At 42.9% G+C, this 19,103-nt stretch overlaps 2 protein-coding genes and 1 long non-coding RNA gene across 3 annotated transcripts in view; 1 reads left to right on the top strand and 2 right to left on the bottom strand.

Annotated features, from left to right (window-relative positions):
• Window positions 1-247: 247 nt before the first annotated feature.
• Window positions 248-4,673, bottom strand: LOC124031614 (40S ribosomal protein S10-like). Its single transcript, XM_046343078.1, has 6 exons — window positions 4,564-4,673; window positions 3,865-4,014; window positions 1,948-2,122; window positions 1,041-1,127; window positions 746-801; window positions 248-338 (listed from the first exon to the last, which is right to left on the bottom strand). Exons 2-6 carry the CDS (start codon window positions 4,012-4,014, stop codon window positions 291-293), a joined length of 516 nt encoding a protein of 171 aa, XP_046199034.1. The 5' UTR covers window positions 4,564-4,673; the 3' UTR covers window positions 248-290.
• A 1,363-nt stretch (window positions 4,674-6,036) lies between these two features.
• Window positions 6,037-19,103, top strand: part of pacsin1b (protein kinase C and casein kinase substrate in neurons 1b) — a 63,137-nt gene continuing 50,070 nt past the window's right edge. Inside the window, exon 1 of the mRNA XM_046343080.1 lies at window positions 6,037-6,171. The gene's annotated coding sequence lies outside the window, so the exon portion shown is untranslated. The remainder of the gene's footprint in view (window positions 6,172-19,103) is intronic.
• Window positions 8,888-19,103, bottom strand: part of LOC124031618 — a 49,562-nt gene continuing 39,346 nt past the window's right edge. The window contains exons 3-4 of the long non-coding RNA XR_006838144.1: window positions 9,348-9,398; window positions 8,888-9,011 (exon numbers count right to left, since the gene is read on the bottom strand). This is a non-coding gene — a long non-coding RNA (uncharacterized LOC124031618). The remainder of the gene's footprint in view (window positions 9,012-9,347; window positions 9,399-19,103) is intronic.

Consider the following 19,103-nt stretch of genomic DNA (forward strand, 5'->3'; position numbering starts at 1 on the left):
TGGATTCCATTTGCCTTTTTTTGATCATTGTAAAAGTGTCTAGCTACTTGGTATTCCACTTTTAATCCTTGTATTTACTATAGGTTGTTGATAAACCCAACTAAAGGACTGTACTTTGAATAACCTCTGCCACGCTTTAGCTAGTATAATTACTGTAGTGTGCAAAATAATACATCTCCAGTCCACACAAACAATGCTACATTAATCCAGAATGGTCCATATTTAAAGTACTGACAAATAAAAAGGACAAAGTTGTGTTGTGTGTTTATTGTAAAGTAATTGATGGACATTTACTCCTGAGGAGGCTGCTGTCCTCGGCCACGTCCAAATCCACCCCTCTGAAAACAAAGAAAAGGATAAGCTTTCACATCACAAGATAGTTGGTCAGCAAAACAAGTGTCATACGGTTATGTCCCAAATTTGTCTAGCCGAATAACTTTACTCAATGAGTTAGAACAGTGCGTCTGGCTGCCCCATGTATAATCAATTACAATTTCTCATGGTAATGACATTTCGTTGAGTCAACTTAAATGCAAACAATTAAGGCTTTGAATTGCCTATTCTAGTACCATATAGATGTACAGTATACAACCTTTCAACAGTAGGCTATACAATAAACGTAATCATTTATGACCATTTATTATTCAGACTTGTCATGGTAACCAGCATACTGAGTCGGTCCCCAGGAACAGAGTTGAGAACACCTGCTTCAGACTACATTACCATTAGGCAATACAGTACTTACAAATTGGAACTCTGTGGCTGAACCAGCACCTGCCTCTGCTTTCTTGTCTCCACCAGCTGTAAAGAAAATACCAGCTTGTAATCAAAACATATTCCAAAATGTTTTAAAGTTTCACCATTCATACTAGTCACAAAGCTTGAGGAAACAAGTCATTACCAAGAACAAATGTGCTCACAAACTACTGGATCTCAAGGCAGATATTTGAAGCTACAAAGCACACCAGTCAAGCAGTGAAATTCCCAGTTGGTTGAAAGCGATGGTTAGGATTAGAGGGATTCTGTAAAACTATACATACGCGGTGCAGCAGATCTTCTGTAGTTGTCTCTATCACCCCCATCACGGTTGAAGCGGGCAGGCCTCTCTCCCCTCTCTCCCTCCATACCTGGAAAAGAAAAGACGACGCTCAGCTGGGTGGGATGTCAAGACTCAAACACAGGAAGGAACATCCGGTTTGGATCCAATCAGCACCTATGACTACACAGTACAAAATCCGATAGTCCTCACTGTCCAGCTCTTGAGGGATGCAGTCTTGTTAAAAAAATCAAGGTCTAAATCAAAGACCACGATTAGTTTTATCAGTTGTTAGTACAGGGCTGGTACGAAAGCCAGCACACTGCAGCCCCCCAGGACTGGAGTCACCCAGACCAAAGTTTCGATATGTAAAAATAAACTGAATCTAATGAATACACCCCAGATATGGATAATCTCATCGCTATAGCCCATGACAAACACACCTCATTCAACTCATTAAGGGCTTGATGATTAGTTGAATCAGGTGTGCTTGTCTAGGGTTACAATAAATATGTGTACTGTTGGCGGTACTCCAGGACCAGGGTTGGAACACAGCGCCAGGTAGCATTAGCTAACGCTAGTCAGCTGTATATGCGCCAAAACGCCCGTATTTTTTCATCCTATAGCTTGTTTTTAAATAGTAAACACCCCCCCCCATCACTTTCATTGCCATGACTGATCAAAAATGATCAAGTCCTTGTCTTTCTGAAGCAGGCATAGGCAGCAATATGTTTGAAACATCAAATCGCAGTATCGAAATGTAATACATATAGGAAGTGAGGATCACAATACATATTGTATCGGCAACTAAGTATTGTGAGGTCCCTGGCAATTCCCAAGCCTAATGTGTAACCAGTCCAGGACAGTGCAGCTCATTAGTGTGAAAATGGTTAGCCTATAAGTGGACGTACCCTTGGGCCGGGGCCTCGCGGTCTCAGGACGCATCTGGCGGCGCAGGGTGGCGGGAACAATCTCAGGTGGAAGGTGGAGGAAGTCTCTCAGGTACTGGATACCTTCATTGGTGAGGTACCAGTAAAAATGGCGCCAGGCAAATTGCTCCTTGACATACCCAAGTGACTTCAAGGACTGAAAAACAAACACGAAAAAATATTTGTTTTTTATATAAAGACAAAGCCCCAAAATCCAACAGTCCTGACATGCTAGGGATACATTTTCCGTAACCCAACTGTGGTTGTAGTCTGAAAATCCACATCAGTGGTGTATTCATTAGTCGGAATCCTTTGGAAACGTTTAGCAACAGAAACTGTTTACTAAAGGAACCAAACGGGGAGGGACATAGATAATATAGATGTCCAATAGAAACTCTCGTTTTCATTGAAAAGCGGTTTCAGATTGAAGTAAACAGTTTCTGTTAATGAATACACTAGGGGTGTGCAGAGTCATCTGACAAAATGAGTATCGTAACTGATATGGGCAATTTTCTGGATACAATTATATCAGAGTATTCTTTTGTAATTATCCGTGATACAAAACTTTATTTTATTTTTCGGGTGCATGCAAGTATGTTTCTCATCTCTGTCACATAGTTTCTAAACCATATTGTACTGTCTTTGAGGGTGGGCCTTGGAGGTCATCAGATCAGAATTAGTTTTACCCCACAAAATAGCTATATTAGACAGCACCCGCCACCCCCCTCACGACGATCCCGCAAGTGAAGAAGCCGGATGTGGAGTTCCTGGGTTGGTGTGGTTACACGTGTTCTGCGGTTGTGAGGCCGGTTGGACGTACTGCAAAATTCTCTAAAACGACTTTGGAGGCAGCTTATGGTAGAGAAATTAACAATTCTCTGCCAACAGCTCTGATGGACATTCATGCAGTCAGCATGTCAATTGCAAGCTCCCTCAACTTGAGAATTCTGTAGAATTGTGTTATCAAAAGTGAATATTTAGAGGAGTGGCCTATTTAGTGGCCTTTTATTGTCCCTAGCACAAGGTGCACCTGTGTAATCAACTTCTTGATATGCCACACCTGTCTAGTGGATATATTATCTTGGCTAAGGAGAAACGCTCACTAACAGGGATGTAAACAATTTTGTGCATTACATTTTAGAGAAATAAGCGTATTGAACATTTCTGGGATTTTTTATTTCAGTTCATGAAACATGGGACCAACACTTTACATTGTTGTTTTGAGATATATATAATAATGGGCATTTTGACTAAGTGATGGCAAACTTAACCACTGCAAATTGAGGAAACAGACATGGTGAGAATGGGTAGGGAGGTATTTTCCCAACATCTATTTAGGCATATTAAAAACACTCCAGTTTTTTCCTATCACGAGTATAACACGATCCGACTATCAACTGTCACTTTACAGATACGATTACGAGTATGGTCATGTTGGCACCCCCCCCCTAGAATACCCCAGAGATATACATCATTTCATCACTATGACCCTTTTGTCCACGCACATGAAAATTCACCTTGCTCAAATTCACCCTGCTCAGGTCATCACATCAACAAGTAACAAAAATCCCAGAATTCACACATACAACCCAGTCTTTTTTTTTTTTTTTACTAGGCAAGTCAGATAAGAACAAATTCTTATTTTCAATGACGGCCTAGGAACAGTGGGTTAACTGCCTGTTCACGGGCAGAACGACAGATTTGTACCTTGTCAGCTCGGGGGATTCGAACTTGCAACCTTTCGATTACTAGTCCAAAGCTCTAACCACTAGGCTACCAGCCACAGTTTAACTGTGGACATCATGCTACTTGACAATAACTGCACCGGTCTCAAAGGACAGAACCAACATAAACTCAAACAGTAGAATCAATATCTCCTAAAGTTCAAGTGGCTCTCACCAGCATTGCTTTCATCACATGAAGGTTGGGCACGTTCTTGTCGGCCAATTCAGGGTGCTTGGGCAGATGCACATCTTTCTTTGCCACCATAACGCCCTCTTTGAAGAGGAGCTCATAGATGGCAATACGGTTCTTCTTAGGCATCAGCATCTATTCACACAACCGACAATGAGACAAGCGTTAGTGTACATGCAAAATAACAGGGATGTCCACCTACCCACATACTGGCTGGCTAACAGCCCACTACACGATTGTAAGGTTACTAACATCACAAGATTGGGAGTCCTAACTTATGTCAACTACGCAGCCGGTAGGAACGTTAAACTAGCTTCTTCGGGCAACTATGGGCTCATTTTCCATGTGAGGTAGGTAAACAAACCTTTACCAGGCTTCTAGAGTCTAATGATAAAACTACATTTGGAACGACTTGGATCCGGCAGTGGTTACTAACTATCACACTAGCTTTGAAAGAAATAAAAAGATGAAGCGATACGAGGACATAGCAGGGAAGTCCTTGTAGGTAGCTTGACTACCCTGTGTATTTGAACCTATATCTCGAATAATATAAGGCTTTTTGGGGAAATGTGTGGATGTTTACAACAATGACATACACATCTATCTAAAATTGAGAGTAACAGTTTCATACAATGTAAGATGTCTTAGATTTATTCAGATTATTTTTACTAGGCATTTGCCTACCTTGCCACTTGCTAGGGGACCGAAACCGGAAGGAACGACGGAAGGCGTTCAAGAGCGTTTATGCCCAGACTTTGGACCTAGCAACTTTAGCGTCATCTACTGAACTGGCGGAAAAAGCGCAGTAGACTAAATGGAATTGCCGATAGACAGGGAATTATTATTCCGCATCGTCATTTTTGCAAATTAGCCTATGGGTAAAATAACCATGCTCTTTTGTTATTCAAATACATGAATTGACACATATCTGCAATAGGTATACACTGTCTAAGATTACACCACTTATCAAAGTGCTTTTCAACCTGAAACACCACTCGTCCTTTCTTGGAAATACGAGCTTTTTTTCTTTCTTTTATTTTCTTTTTACGTTACAGGAAGCTTCATATACATTTTCCCGTCTTGTGTGGGGATTCAGCCAGCGGTATTTGTACTGGGGTGTTAATTTAAAGACCATAACATTATTATTCCATTGGACCATCCAGGGCCGGCTCCAGGCATAACCGACATAAAGCCCCAGACTTAGGGCCCCAGACTGCTAGGGGGCCCACGCCCAAAAAAGTTTTTAGGAACTGTCTGGTTCTCAACTTAGAATAGAGAGTTAGAATAGTAGAATACACAAGGTGTAGGTCCAACATTTGGTTGTGCTTCAGCAGTTTCTCCTGTTTTCAAATAAAATGTCATTGGTCACAGGAGGCTGGTGCTGCCTTAATTGGGGAGGACGGGCTTGTGGCTGGAGTGGAATAGGTGGAATGGTTACCATGTGTTTGATGCCAATCAATTTGCGCCGTTCCAGCCATTATTATGAGCCGTCCTCCCCTAAGCAGCCTCCATTTACATACACATATTTAGCAGATGTTATCGAAATGCTTGTGTTCCTAGCTCCAACAGTGCAGTAGTATCTAACACTGACAGTCACTCAATTAGCCATGTCAGTGAACATTTTTTAGATTGTTAAATTAGTCTAGCCAGTAATCTAAATTCATAGCAATCATGGCCGAATACTGACTGGGCACGCAGAGCACATATCCAGGGGCCTTGACCTCCAGGTGGTCATTGATTTTTGTCGTCACTCTTACTCAGATATCATTAACATGGCAAAATGTGTAAAATTGCAGGAAATTTGCTTTAAAACTGCAAATATTTCTCTCCACACCATGGACAAATCAGTAGGACTGCAGAAAACATGCTTTGAAATAGCAAAAATATATCTCTGCCCAGTTACAAAATAGTAGAATTGCATGAAATGTGTTAAAAAATTGCAACATTTTCTCTCCTCCACACGGCAAAATGTGTAGAATTGCAGGAAATTAACTTTAAAACATACATTTTTCTACCCGCCATCAAGAGGGGGGGCCACACTTTTTTTTGATCTGCTTGGTGGGGGGGGTCCCCAACCAAATCTTGCTTAGTGACCCCAAAAAGCTAGAGCCGGCCCTGGGACCATCCCCCATATGTTGCCTCTTGTCCTGCCGCTTTTTGTGCAGCAGAAGGCAAGCTTTCACGCTGTCAATTTACGGAGCAGGGTCTACCTTTTTTTCTAGTTGCTATAACGGGAACTATTTTTATATTTAGGCCAACAGGGGAGGCGGACACATCGCATTGTGTTCTCTGGTATGTTATGCATTTACAGTATATACGCATGCACCATTTCCAATTTGTTTCAGTAGAGACGGAAAGAATAGGCTAAGAACTGCATCTTAGACTGGTAGGCTACGCAACCCATCATATTCTGCTACCGGGGACAGCGAGACTTTTCAACCCTACAGTTTTTTGCATTATTCTTTAGTAGTCTACATTTTATTACAATATACACTACAAGACCAATAGTACATGGACACCTGCTCTTTAAACATCTCATTCCAAAATCATGTGCATTAATATGGAGTTGGTCCCCGCTTTGCTGTCACAACAGCCTCCACTCTTCTGGGAAGGCTTTCCACTAGATGTTGTAACATTGTTGCTGGAACTTGCTTCGATTCAGCCACAAGTGCATTAGTGGGGTCCGGCACTAATGTTGGGCGATTAGGCTTGGCTCACAGTCTGCGTTCCAATTCATCCCAAAGCTATTTGATGGGGGTTGAGGTCAGGGCTCTGTGCAGGCCAGTCAAGTTCTTCCACCCAGATCTCAACAAACCATTTCTGTATGGACCTCGCTTTGTGCACAGGGGCATTGTCATGCTGAAATAGGATAGGGCCTTCCCCAGACCGTTGCCACAAAGTTGGAGGCACAGCATATTCTAGAATGTCATTGTATGCTGGAGCATTAAGATTTTTCTTCACTGGACCTAAGGGGCATAGCCGGATCCATGAAAAACAGCCCCAGACCATTATTCCTCCTCCACCAAACTTTACAGTTGCCACTATTCATTGTGGCAGGTAGCGTTCTCCTGGTATTGGTGTGAGATTGGTGTGGAAGACCTTGACTGGCCTGCACAGAGTCCTGACCTCAACCCCATTGAACACCTTTGGGAGGAATTGGAAAGCCGACTGCAAACCAGGCCTAATCGCCCAACATCAGTGCCCGACCTCACTAACGCTCTTGTGGCTGAATGGAAGAAGGTCCCTGAAGCAATTTTCCAGCATCTCGTGGAAGCCTTCCCAGAAGAGTGGAGGCTGTTATAGCAGCAAAAGGGGGGAACTACTCCATATTACTGCCCATGATTTTGAAATGAGATGTTCAACGAGGAGGTGTCCACATAGAGTACTTTTGGTCATTTAGTGTAGGTTGGCCTTGGTGATACTAGGCACTAGGCAGACCCAATCATGCCAAAGTTTACCTTAAAGAACAAGGAGTACTGTTTGTCTTCAAAACTTTGTAAGAGTTGGCTCTGTTTAAATGTCCACGTGTTGTTTGGTCAGCAACAACAAAAAACAACCCAGTAAACTGGCAATAGGTATGTGACAGCAAGAGGATTTTGCAGGACTGATGTGTCATTCCTCTCGCCTCTGACGTTTTCATTTTCTCAACCATGTTTGCCTTCAGAGCATAAATGAGCTGCATGAAAGCCATCTGCTGTTTAAAAGAAATGCATGTATTTATGATTTTATCCGTCTGTTATGCTGAGTTCCACAATGTGTCCACACAAGGAATGCTTATGTTGAATGCTTATATAGGCCAGGAGGCAACTAGAAGAGCGGAGGGTCATATAGAGTGCAGTCTGTCTTGCTCTTTGTGTATGTGTTTGATTAAGTGCATGCATGTCTCTGCATGCTTCTACGTGTTTGTGTCACGTGTCTGTGTGTGTGTGTGTCTCTGTGTGTGTGTACGCGTGAGTTCCTGTGTGTGTGTGTGTGTGTGTGTGTGCCCTGTGTTAGTGTGTCATTTCCTTAAAGGGATGAACGGGGACCAGGGCACACATCTGATTTATACACCCCAATTCAGCTGACCCCACTGAAGGAGGATTGACAGATAGGCACCATTACCAATGTAATGAATTAGCCCAGATCATTTGGATTTCTCTCCTCCGAATGATTGCGCATCTGCCAAGGTAGGGCCGATCCCCATGGAGACATACGTGAATTGTTTGCCTCAGTCATTGTCATTCGTACCTACGAGCCCGCTTGTCCATTGTGCCCTCCACAATCTTAACCCTACGCTAATAGACACTTCATTTTACATGGCAAAAATCACTGGTTTTATCCGTTTCCAGATTGTGTAGCCTGAATATGCTTTATTTTGGATAGTGAGGCTCAGCATTGCTGTATACAGATTTTCTAGCTTTGTAGTAGGCCTAGATGGAAATAGATCACCTGGATCCATATTAAAACATATTTGGGTGGCAAAAACGGTATATGCTACTTTTCAGTATTTTGTGTGTGTGTGAATTTCACATGCATGTTATTCATCTAGAAGATGCCTTTTTACATGGCTTCCTATTACTCTAGAATTAACCACATCCATCTTCATAATATAAACAACAATGTTTTCTGTGATATCCATGGACTTTTTTGGCATCAAAATGGCTTTGATGAAATTGACTAGTAGTTCTCATGTCTTACTTGCTTAAACCTTTTGCAACATACAGCGTTATACTACCATGTCCCAACTTCCCGCACCCTCTCCTCTCGGAGTACTGAAGCTCAAGGGGATTTCCCCCCTCAACCAACTACACCGCTAAATTAAAAGGTTGCTCCTAACACGTTCTGTGTGCTTGATCTGAACCATAGAAATCGAATGACTAGACCAGACAAAGCCCCTCAGACCATGGCAATTTATTCTTTGTTATTCTAGTCTAGTTCTATGGTCTGCCTGGTGGTGGAGGCTGAGTGCAACGTTTAGGATTGAGCTGTTTGGTAATTGGATATAGGATACTCACATGGGACAACTGGAGTGGACAGAGAGAGAGGCTTGCATGCGGTGTCCTTTTAAAGGCCCAGGCCCAATATTTCCCATCGACTGTGTTATTTTTTTAGCAGACACTCTTATTCAGAGGGAGTTACAGTGGATTCATCTGAAGGTAGTTAGGTGAGACAAGCATAGCCTATCAAATCAAATTGTATTTGTCACCTGCACCAAATACAACAGGTGTAGATCTTACCATGACACTCTTACTTACAATCCCTTAACCAACAATGCAGTTATGAAAAGTAAGATTAAGAAAATGTTTACTAAATAAACTAAAGTTAAACAAATAAAAGTAACAACAAAATGACAATAACGAGGCTATATGCAGAGGGTAACGGCACCGTGTCAATGTGCGGGGTTACAGGTTAGACGAGATAATTGATGTAAAGTGTACATGTAGGTAGGGGTAAAGCTGTTTGGTAATTGGAGATAGGATACTCACATGGGACAACTGGAGTGGACAGAGAGAGAGGCTTGCATGCGGTGTCCAGTGCTAGTTAGAAAAGACAAGTGCAAGTGTTAGTGCAAGAAAGGCAATTATTTTTTGTTGTTATGCTCACGTTACATCACTGCCTAGTTCACTGTCTTCATCACAGAATGTGACTGGGGACTCGCTTACTTCAGGTATAGTGTTTTTGTGGAGGCCCCTAAAATTAGCACTTAGAAATGGTTACACAGGTTGTTCCAAGTAAAGCACATCATGTGCTTTCATGAATTTGGTTGAGTCCTTCTCCTTCTTTGTTCATTTCTCCTACACACAACAGAACGACCTTTGCAAAATGTCCAGCAAACATAGGTCAGTCTCATCTGACGTCACAGCCATAACCCTTGCATATTTCTCTTGGATGAGGAGAGAGCAGACAAGCTGTTGGCAGACAGAGAATCTCTGACTATCTTTTCTGCTGTTATCTCCTGTCTGAGGGACAGACAGACAACGATGGCGAGCGACATTTGAAGAGAGGAGATCAGATGAATCTTTGTAAAGGTCCGGGTTGATATTGAGGAAGAGAGGGATTAGAGGAGATAGAACTGACGACTCCGTCTCAGAGATTCATCTATCTGTTTGTTTGTCTGCCATTTTATTTATGCAGTTTTATTTTGAAATCTGTCATCCTCTCTCTCTTGTCTCCTTAGGTGTGCCCCTTCAGGGGAAGAGATTCTATAGGGCTCAGTCCTAACCTGGGGTGGTAGGGTAGCCTAGTGGTTAGAGCGTTGGGCTCGTTCAAATCCCTGAGCTGACAAGGTAAAAATCAGTCATTCGGCCCCTGAACATGGCAGTTAACTGTTCCTAGGCCGTCATTGAAAATAATAATTTGTTCTTAACTGACTTGCCTAGTTAAATAAAGGTTTGAAAAAAACCTGGGGTTATATGGAAACCTGATTGACCCAATTGAGAAGGTAAAGGTTTTTACTGGTTTCTGATTAGGCTAGGGTTGTGACAATGATGGAATATTGATTAATTGTCATGCAAATAACCACAGTTAGTCATTTTTGTAGATTTTTTTTTTTAGCTTGTAATCATCATAATCCATTTTTGAAAATATACCTCAAGAAATACCTAATAAACGCAGCACAGCTTTGGTGTCTCAACAAATTTATGGTTTTTAACCGCTCGGAAGTATTGGAAATTAAGCTTCTCCTCCCAACCGTGCCGTTCTGCTATTATAATGAACTTTACCCACTTCATGTAAAAAATGTAAAACTGCTAATGGGTTAACTATATTTACTTGAATATAAAATTGAATCCACCCTTCTCCTAAAATGAACGTATTAACGCAATGATGATGATTTTTTTTCAGTTCACGGTTATTCCATAATTGTCGGTTACACGATTATACAATAACTGTGTCAGCCCTAGATTATGCGCTCAATGCATTCCACATAAACGTGCTACACTATGAGCATCTGTCACGCGGGACTAGGTGGGTGAATGAATCAGGCGCAGAGAGTTCCAGTTGTGAAAAGTGCTCTTTAATATGGCACACAAAAATAATAAGCCCAACAACACGGGGCGCGGACAACAAAGTGACTACCCAAATCCACAGGGTGCCAAGTTCCGAAAATATATCCACCTCTACCTAAAACGCACACACGTAACATAAAGACAATCCCGCACAAAACAAGGGCGGGTACACGTACTTAAAATAGGGAAGCTCATTAAGCCATACAACAGAACACAGGTGAAACTAATAAAACAAAACAAACAGACAAACTAAAAAGGGATCGATGGCGGCTAGTAGGACGGTGACGACGACCGCTGAGCACCGCCCGAACAGGCAGGGGAGCCAACTTCGGCGGAAGTCGTGACAGCATCATGCCCTCTGTATTCTACTGGTTACACTTCCTCTATAGATGCATGGCCTTGAGCTTCTTAAACGAAATCCCTACTTTCTCAAACATATCACTGGTCAGGCACAGTTCGATAGGGAGAAAGGAAGATCTGTAGTTACTCCAAGAAAGGGAGGATGAATAGATTTTCTGGACTATGCAACCACGGCCATTATATTATTGGGATCTGGCTGAGTGGCGGTGAGGGCAGCAGGAAGGCCCAGATCAGGCAGGCCCGGACACCCAAACCAACCAGGCTTGTCAGTAATTGAGCAAAGGGCCTAATAAAGGCTCTGATGGAGCCTAATGGGCCTGGTCAAAAGTAGTGAACTGAATAGGAAGCCATTTTGGGATTCAAACAAAGAAGAACCCCTGTGGATGTTGGCTGCAGGTTTTAACTGTTCATCTATAGTATTGATTTAGAGTGTCACCTGGAGCCTGGGAGTGGGCAGTGAGGGGCGAAGGGGGAGGAAATGTTGCCACAGCAACTGGATTTATTCAAGTTTGGTGCAGCAGACAGAGCTAAGGTATTTCCTTGGTGTGTGCCTGTGTGCATGCATTTGATCGTGAGAGAGAGAGAGAGAGAGAGAGACAAAGAATGAAATACCCTGGTAGCAGAGAGCGCTTGTTTGATTGTAGACTGCTCCAAGGCCCCGTTTAATCCTCTGAACCCATGTTAGCACGTCGAGGGTTTGTCACTTTTACAAGGGCCAGTCTCTGTGTTAATGTGCTCTAATCTGCGCCTTAATTGTGCTTTGACTCCAGCATCTCTGATAATATCGATAGGTAGGTATTTGTTTACCTGCATCCTTGAATGGTTTTCCCTCTCACTACGCAGCCGAGAGAGCTCATTCATGAAAACACCATCAGAGAATCTCTCTCTGTGTGGATAGTCACCGTGAGCAGCTGCAGTGTGTATTTGAGTGACTCATTTCGCCAAGTTGGCACTGTAATCTCTGAAACTATTGGCTGCCTCTCTGCAGAGCTCTGTAGCGTTCCTGAGTATGGTTGCTCCAATGGTTGCTCTAGGCCAGGGCGAAGAACCGCCGCAACGTGTTTCATTACGTTTCGACCAGAAGTGGTGCCTCCGCTTGACAACTCCTCGCTCCAAAAGATTGGTCGCTTTGTGGGCGTAGACGTGAACCTATTCAAGTAAGTAAATACATTAAAAAATATATATATATAGGGACAGTACCAGTCAAAAGTTTGGACACACCAACTCATTCAAGGATTTTTCTTTTATTTTTTACTATTTTCTACATTGTAGAATAATACTGAAGACATCACAGCCGGCACACCCAGAAGAGGACTGGCCACCCCTCGTAGCGCGTTTACACCTGCATTGCTTGCTGTTTGGGGTTTTAGGCTGTGTTTCTGTACAGAACTTTGTGACATCAGCTGATGTAAGAAGGGCTTCATAAATACATTTTATTGATAAAAAGTAGCCACCCTTTGCCTTGATGACAGCTTTGCACACTCTTGGCATTCTCTCAACTAGCTTCATGAGGAATGCTTTTCCAACAGTCTTGAAGTAGTTCCCACATATGCTGAGCACTTGTTGGCTATGGCTTGTTGGCTGCTCTGCGGGCCAACTCATCCCTAACCATCTCAATTGGGTTGAGGTCGGGTGATTGTGGAGGCCAGGTCATCTGATGCAGCACTCCATCACTCTCCTTCGTCAAATAGCCCTTAAACAGCCTGGAGGTGTGTTTTGGGTCATTGTCCTGTTGAAAAACAAATGATAGTCCCACTAAGCTCAAACCAGATGGGATAACGTGTCTCTGCAGAATGCTGTGGTAGCCATTGTTATGCACGCCTCTTGGAGGGAACGCAACACCCTGCTACACTCAACTCCCCGTGGAGTGAAAGAGGTATGTGACTGCAGGTGCGGGTAAGGATGACAGAGGCAGGATATATTACCATTTACAGGGAATTTATTTCCTTCACAAAGTAATTTGGGGAAAAGGGTCTGGATGAAAGCAAAGAAAGTAAAAGTTAGAGCCCCCCCTCCTACCTTACCTACCCACAACTTACCCAACTGGCACACTATCCAAAATACAGGGGATGGTCCGCCCAGGTCTTACCTAGTGTGCATAGACATAGTAAATACTACCGGTATATGTATGCCCGCAGGCCTCTTACCTCAGCACTCCCAAGGTACCTTCCCCCCTGGGAACAAATTAAACAGAATAATACAAACTTAAAGTGAGCATTTTCTCTCATCAAAAACACAGTCCTACGGCATACACAAACGTCAGCAGGACCGGCTACAAAACACTATACAGACTAACAACGAAACACTGGATCTTTCTCTCTCTCTAACAACCAACACAGGACATACCAAGAAGCTCTCCCTTCCTAACAACGGAACTCTGGCTTTTAAAAGCCATGCTGGCTGTCACTGACAGTTCCACAAGCAAAGCATCCCCACGCCATCACACCTCCTACATACTTCACGGTGAGAACCACATATGTTGATCATCCGTTCACCTACTCTGCGTCTCACAAAAACACGGCGTTTGGAACCAATAATCTAAAATTTGGACTCCTCTGACCAAAGTACAGATTTCCACCGGTCTCATGGCCATTGCTCGTGTTTCTTGGCCCAAACATGTCTCTTCTTCTTATTGGTGTCCTTTTAGTAGAGGTATTTTTTGCAGCAATTCTACCTTGAAGGCCTGATTCATACAGTCTCCTCTGAACAGTTGATCTTGAGATGTGTCTGTTACTTGAACTCTGAAGCATTTATTTGGGCTACAATCTGAGGTGCAGTTAACGCTAATGAACTTATCCTCTGCAGCAGATTTTGATTTGAACTCTGAGTCTTCCTTTCCTGTGAAGTTCCTCATGAGAGCCAGTTTCATCATAGTGTTTGAAGAAGCTTTCAAAGTTCTTGAAATCTTCCAGATTGACTGACCTTCATGTCTTAAAGTAATGACGGACTGCCGTTTCTCTTTTCTTAGAAGAGCTGTTCTTGCCATAATATGAATTTGGTCTTTTACCAAATAGGGCTATCTTCTGTAATAGCACCCCTACCTTGTCGCAACACAACTGATTGGCTCAAACTCATTAAGGAAAGAAATTCCACAAATGAACTTTTAACAAGGCACACCTGTAAATTGAAATGCATTCCAGGTGACTATCTCATGAAGCTGTTTGAGAGAATGCCAAGAGTGTGCAAAGGCAAAGGGTGGCTGCTTTGAAGAATTTGTTTAACACTTTTTTGGTTATTACATGATTCCATGTGTTATTTAATAGTTTTGATGTCTTCACTATTATTCAACAATGTAGAAAATTGTCAAAATAAAGAAAAACCCTTGAATGAGTAGGTGTGTCCAAACTTTTGACTGGTGCTGTAGATATACTGCCTTTCAAACGTTTGGGGTCACTTAGAAATGTCCTTGTTTTCCATGAAAACATACATGAAATGAGTTTCAAAATGAATAGGAAATATAGTCAAGATGTTGACAAGGTGATAAATAATGATTTTTATTAATAATTGTGTCCTTCAGACTTTGCTTTTGTCAAAGAATCCTCCATTTGGAGCAATTACATTCTTTTCCCGACCTTTGGCATTCTAGTTGTCAATTTGTTGAGGTAATGTGAAGAGATTTCACCCCATGCTTCCTGAAGCACCTCCCACAAGTTCTTCTTATGTACCATACGGTCAAGTTGCTCCCACAACAGCACAATAGGGTAGAGATCCGGTGACTGTGCTGGCCACTCCATTATAGACAGAATACCAGCTGACTGCTTCTTCCCTAAATATTTATTGCATAGTTTGGAACTATGCTTTGGGTCCTGTTGTAGGAGGAAATTGGCTCAGGACCTCTACACCAGGCAGTGTCAGAGGATGGCCCTAAAAGAAGACTCCAGCCACCCAACCTATAGCCTGTTCTCTCTACTACCGCATGGTAAGGAGTACCGATGCACCAAGTCTGGAACCAACAGGACCCTGAACAGCTTCTACCCCTGTAGCGGTATTGTTAGAGGGGTAAAGATAATGATTTTTGTTTGGCCACCAGGCCATAACTGGACTTTTGTCCATAACTGGACTTTTGTCTTGGTTCTTGGGCTGAGACGTTTTGGGATACCGGGATGAGGGAACAGGCTTTTGAGTTTAGAGGTGGTGCTTCCAGTCCTTATACAACAAAGTCCCATGACGCACCAGATCATCCACATTTTGCACACGTTCACGAAGTTGACTGGCAAGGTGGGGAACAATGTTCTTAAGAATGAGTTTGACCATCTCCTGCTCAGTTATGTAATGTCAGCCTTCCATCTCCTACAAAGAACTCGATAGGAGAAGGCAAATTCCCGTATTGGGAGGAAGGCTGAGAGGAATAGTTTCTGAAATTCCTCCCAGGTTGACACATGTTCACGGGCTGTCTCCCACCAGTCTCTTTCTGTACGATGGAGAACACTGCAGAGGGTGGCGGAAACCTCCAAGTCAGTAAGAGGCCGGATAGAAAGGAAATCTTTACACTTAGATAGGAAAATCAGTGGATCAACATCTTCTGGGCTGCCAAAAGTAGCTTGATAGGGAGGGAGCTTCTAGAGGTGGCATGATGGTGGCAAGGGGTCTTGGTGAAACGGGAGTTCTGTTGTTTAACAGTATCGTCAGGGGGGTTTTCTAGTGCTACCTGATCCTATTCCTTTAATGGCAGAGGTAAACCCCGAGGGAGGTGCCGAGGATTTGTCCTGAAGGGCACTGCATTTACCTCCTTGTGCAGCTCCTCCAGTTGAAGGTCTGTGGCCTTCTGTGCTTTTTCCATCTCATTAGAGCTCTCCTTTTGAGAGACTGTTCGATCCAAACTCGTAGTTGCCCTGTCCTCCATAACATCTTTCAGATGAGAACACAATTGCTTCACAAACGAGGCGGACTCCTCTGCTGAAACTTAGCATTTTCCCCTTGAACAAGCTGCTTCAGAGAATCTTGCAAATATTTCTGTCTCTGAACAGTTTGTTGTTGGTTTTCCTCCACTTGACAGGGAACGTGAGCCAACCTCATCTTTCTGATGAGCCTCCACACTTTGAGTGGGATTCATTTGCATTGTCAGACTATGGTTGGTGTGTGACCATTATTGTTCCATTTGTCCAGTGAGAACACAGAGACACCTCTCCCAGTCTGTCTGGGCAGGGTAACAGGAAGAGGGGATGGTAATGGTGAAAAAGTTATAGTTGAGCCAGTAACCAAACTAATAATACCTCATACAAGAGTAACGTCAGTGCTTCAAAGGCAACCTCTTAGAAAAATAATTGACAAGAAAGAACCCAGTAATAAACATGAGAGAATTTGCAATATTCTGTATTACCTCCCGGTAGAGGAAAGAAGGGGGTATGAATGTGTGTGTGTGTGTGTGGGTGTGTTCATAGACAAAACAAAGAAGGCCTTAAAATGTCCAAAAATCTTTTTGGCCAAATTTCCATAATCCCCCAGAAAATGAATACAGTTCAAACAATAATACATAAACAAACTCACAAAACCTCCCTTTTTAACTAAAATGTTAAACCATCCTACAGTGCATTATTAGTTCACCGAAGGCACTGAACAAAAAAGGGAGCGCACCACAAAGAGACATTATTTCAGTGTAAAGCACTGAAGGAGATCGAAAGAGATATGGGCTCAGCTGTTGCATCCAGGCTTGAACGTGTACTCGTCCGTCCGACACAATCCTCGGTTGTTTGTTTTGACAGAAGCTTGCAACAGTGTTGCTAGTAATCCATGTGATCCGAGGACGGAAAGGTTCTAATGCATCAGCAGTAGCGCGATAACGAGGCGATCAAACTTACAAAACTTTGAGAAACTAAGCACGTTGGAAACTACACGAGTTCTACAGAGTTCCACACGCCGTCAAAACTGCCGCGCTAACCGAGAGCCAGAAGAGACATCTTTATTTCCTTCTTCCTGACTGTTCCGGTGCCCTTAGTGGCAAGGCACGGTGATGGCTCCGTGCAGGATTTCGCCAAACGCACAAGCCATAAGACTGCGAAATAGTTAACCACGATCTAACCACTATCTGCGTTGCCCCATCACCTTATTCCTAGTTATAAAAATAATAATAAATAACAAAAACAACCCAAAACATAGAACACAGACAACAATCAAAGCTACATACAGGTGTCATCAGATCCGGAGAATATGAGAACAGAATTAGCAGAGGTCCTGGAAAGCTTTTCTGAACACCACCGTCTTGAGCTGTGCCTTTAAAGGAAGACAGCCCTAATAGTGTCTAGAAGTGTGTTCCACAGCTGCAGAGCTGCGCAACTGAAAGCCCTGTCACCCATAGTTTATAGTTGTTACGAATCCCTTTTTGGCCTGGCAGTCTAGGGGGGGATGGTAATGGAGACCAATAACATAATTCAGGCAAATTATAGTGTGAACGAAAAACCACAGACAACTTAAGTACCGTCAAACACTCAGGGTTCATTTGAAAACACACGGTAAAGGGGGGGGGGGGCGGAAAAGGGGCTGAGCTGGACCCAAGGAAATAAAAAAATATCCAAAAATACCCCTAAGCTAGACTAGCCTACTTCCATACAGCTAACTAACTAACCAAAAATACAGTGGGTGGCCCGCCCAGTTCTAACTAGTGTTTTTTAAACAAAGTTTACCTACGGGTAGTGTATGCCCATGGGCAACTTGTCTTGGTTTCCCCTTTTCGCGCCATCAAACACCATAACAAAAACACTCACAGGTGGGGACAAAGTGACAATGTAGTTGCAAAAAACAAAACCAGAGAACTACCGAGAGATTGACAGAGAGATGGGGGTTCAGAGGAAACAACTGAATGGGTTTTTTAACCAAGGGAAAGCGGATGTGATTGGGTAATGGAAACAGGAGGAGGCATGTCTTCTGATTAGCGACCGATTGATGACTGATTGGGGAATGATGATTGCCACCTGTGAGGAGGGGAGAATGAGAGAAAAGAAATATGCTCGCACTCACACACACACACACACACACACAGAATACCTGTATCTGTAACAATAGTCTGCTGAAGGGACACTGACCTGGAGGAGTGAAGGGTGCGTGTTGGGCAGGAGGGTAGAATGAGGTCTGACAGGTACTTGGGTTCAGAGCTGTGGATGACTTGGTAGATGTGAAACAGGATTTTGTTGTCGACGCTTGTGCATATAGGGAGCCAGTGACGGTTGAACAGTACTGGAGTGATCAGGATACTTGCAGAACACTTCTGGGAATCCTGTAGCCTGTTTAGGCACTTGGCAGACAAGCCAACAAAATGGGCATTACAATAGTCCAGACGGGGATGAGATAAAATAGAAGACAAAACAAGGAACAAACTAAACAAGACAGGCATTTGAAAAATTAACTATTTTTTTCATAAAATTGTACAGTTATCTTAGCTAGGTGAATTGCTAGCAGAATTGTTTACTTGTTGCTAAGCAGTTGTTAGGGACTCTCCTGGAAGAAGCTAGCTAGCTTACAAAGAATAACAACAAAAAATATCTAGTTAACAGAAGAAAGGAAGACAAAATAAGGACAAAAGAAGGACAGAAGAAAAAGGAAAAGAAAGAGGACAACAAAGTGAAACAGTCAGCACTTCTATTGCAACTTTGTATTTCGTCGTCCTAACGTAGTCTACACTGCTATCTGCCCAGCAGCTAGCCAGCTAGCAAACGTCCACCGTCTACCGAATAGCAGCACTGTAGAAACTATTACACTCAACTGAACGACTTGATTAGTGTAGTGTTAGCTAGCTACATAGTTGTCTTTGCTGTCTTCGTATCCAAGATAATTGTGTAGTTTAGAGCGTGTAGTCTTAGAGTGATTATCTTAATTTACCGAGGTTAGCTAGCCAGCTATTTGTCGTCCTTAACGTAGGAGACACTGCTAGATCGACGACAT

Source organism: Oncorhynchus gorbuscha, linkage group LG03, assembly GCF_021184085.1.
Source record: "Oncorhynchus gorbuscha isolate QuinsamMale2020 ecotype Even-year linkage group LG03, OgorEven_v1.0, whole genome shotgun sequence".
In the NCBI taxonomy this organism is placed as follows: Eukaryota; Metazoa; Chordata; class Actinopteri; order Salmoniformes; family Salmonidae; genus Oncorhynchus; species Oncorhynchus gorbuscha.

What these genes read in the sequence shown, in the direction of transcription:
- LOC124031614 (XM_046343078.1), bottom strand. Translation starts at nt 4,014, where the DNA reads ATGCTGATGCCTAAGAAGAACCGTATTGCCATCTATGAGCTCCTCTTC. An exon ending in CGCGAGGCCCCGGCCCAAGG is followed by an intron (nt 1,128 to 1,947) that starts GTACGTCCACTT and finishes TTTCTTTTCCAG; the next exon opens with GTATGGAGGGAGAGAGGGGA. An exon ending in CAGCCACAGAGTTCCAATTT is followed by an intron (nt 339 to 745) that starts GTAAGTACTGTA and finishes CTTTGTTTTCAG; the next exon opens with AGGGGTGGATTTGGACGTGG.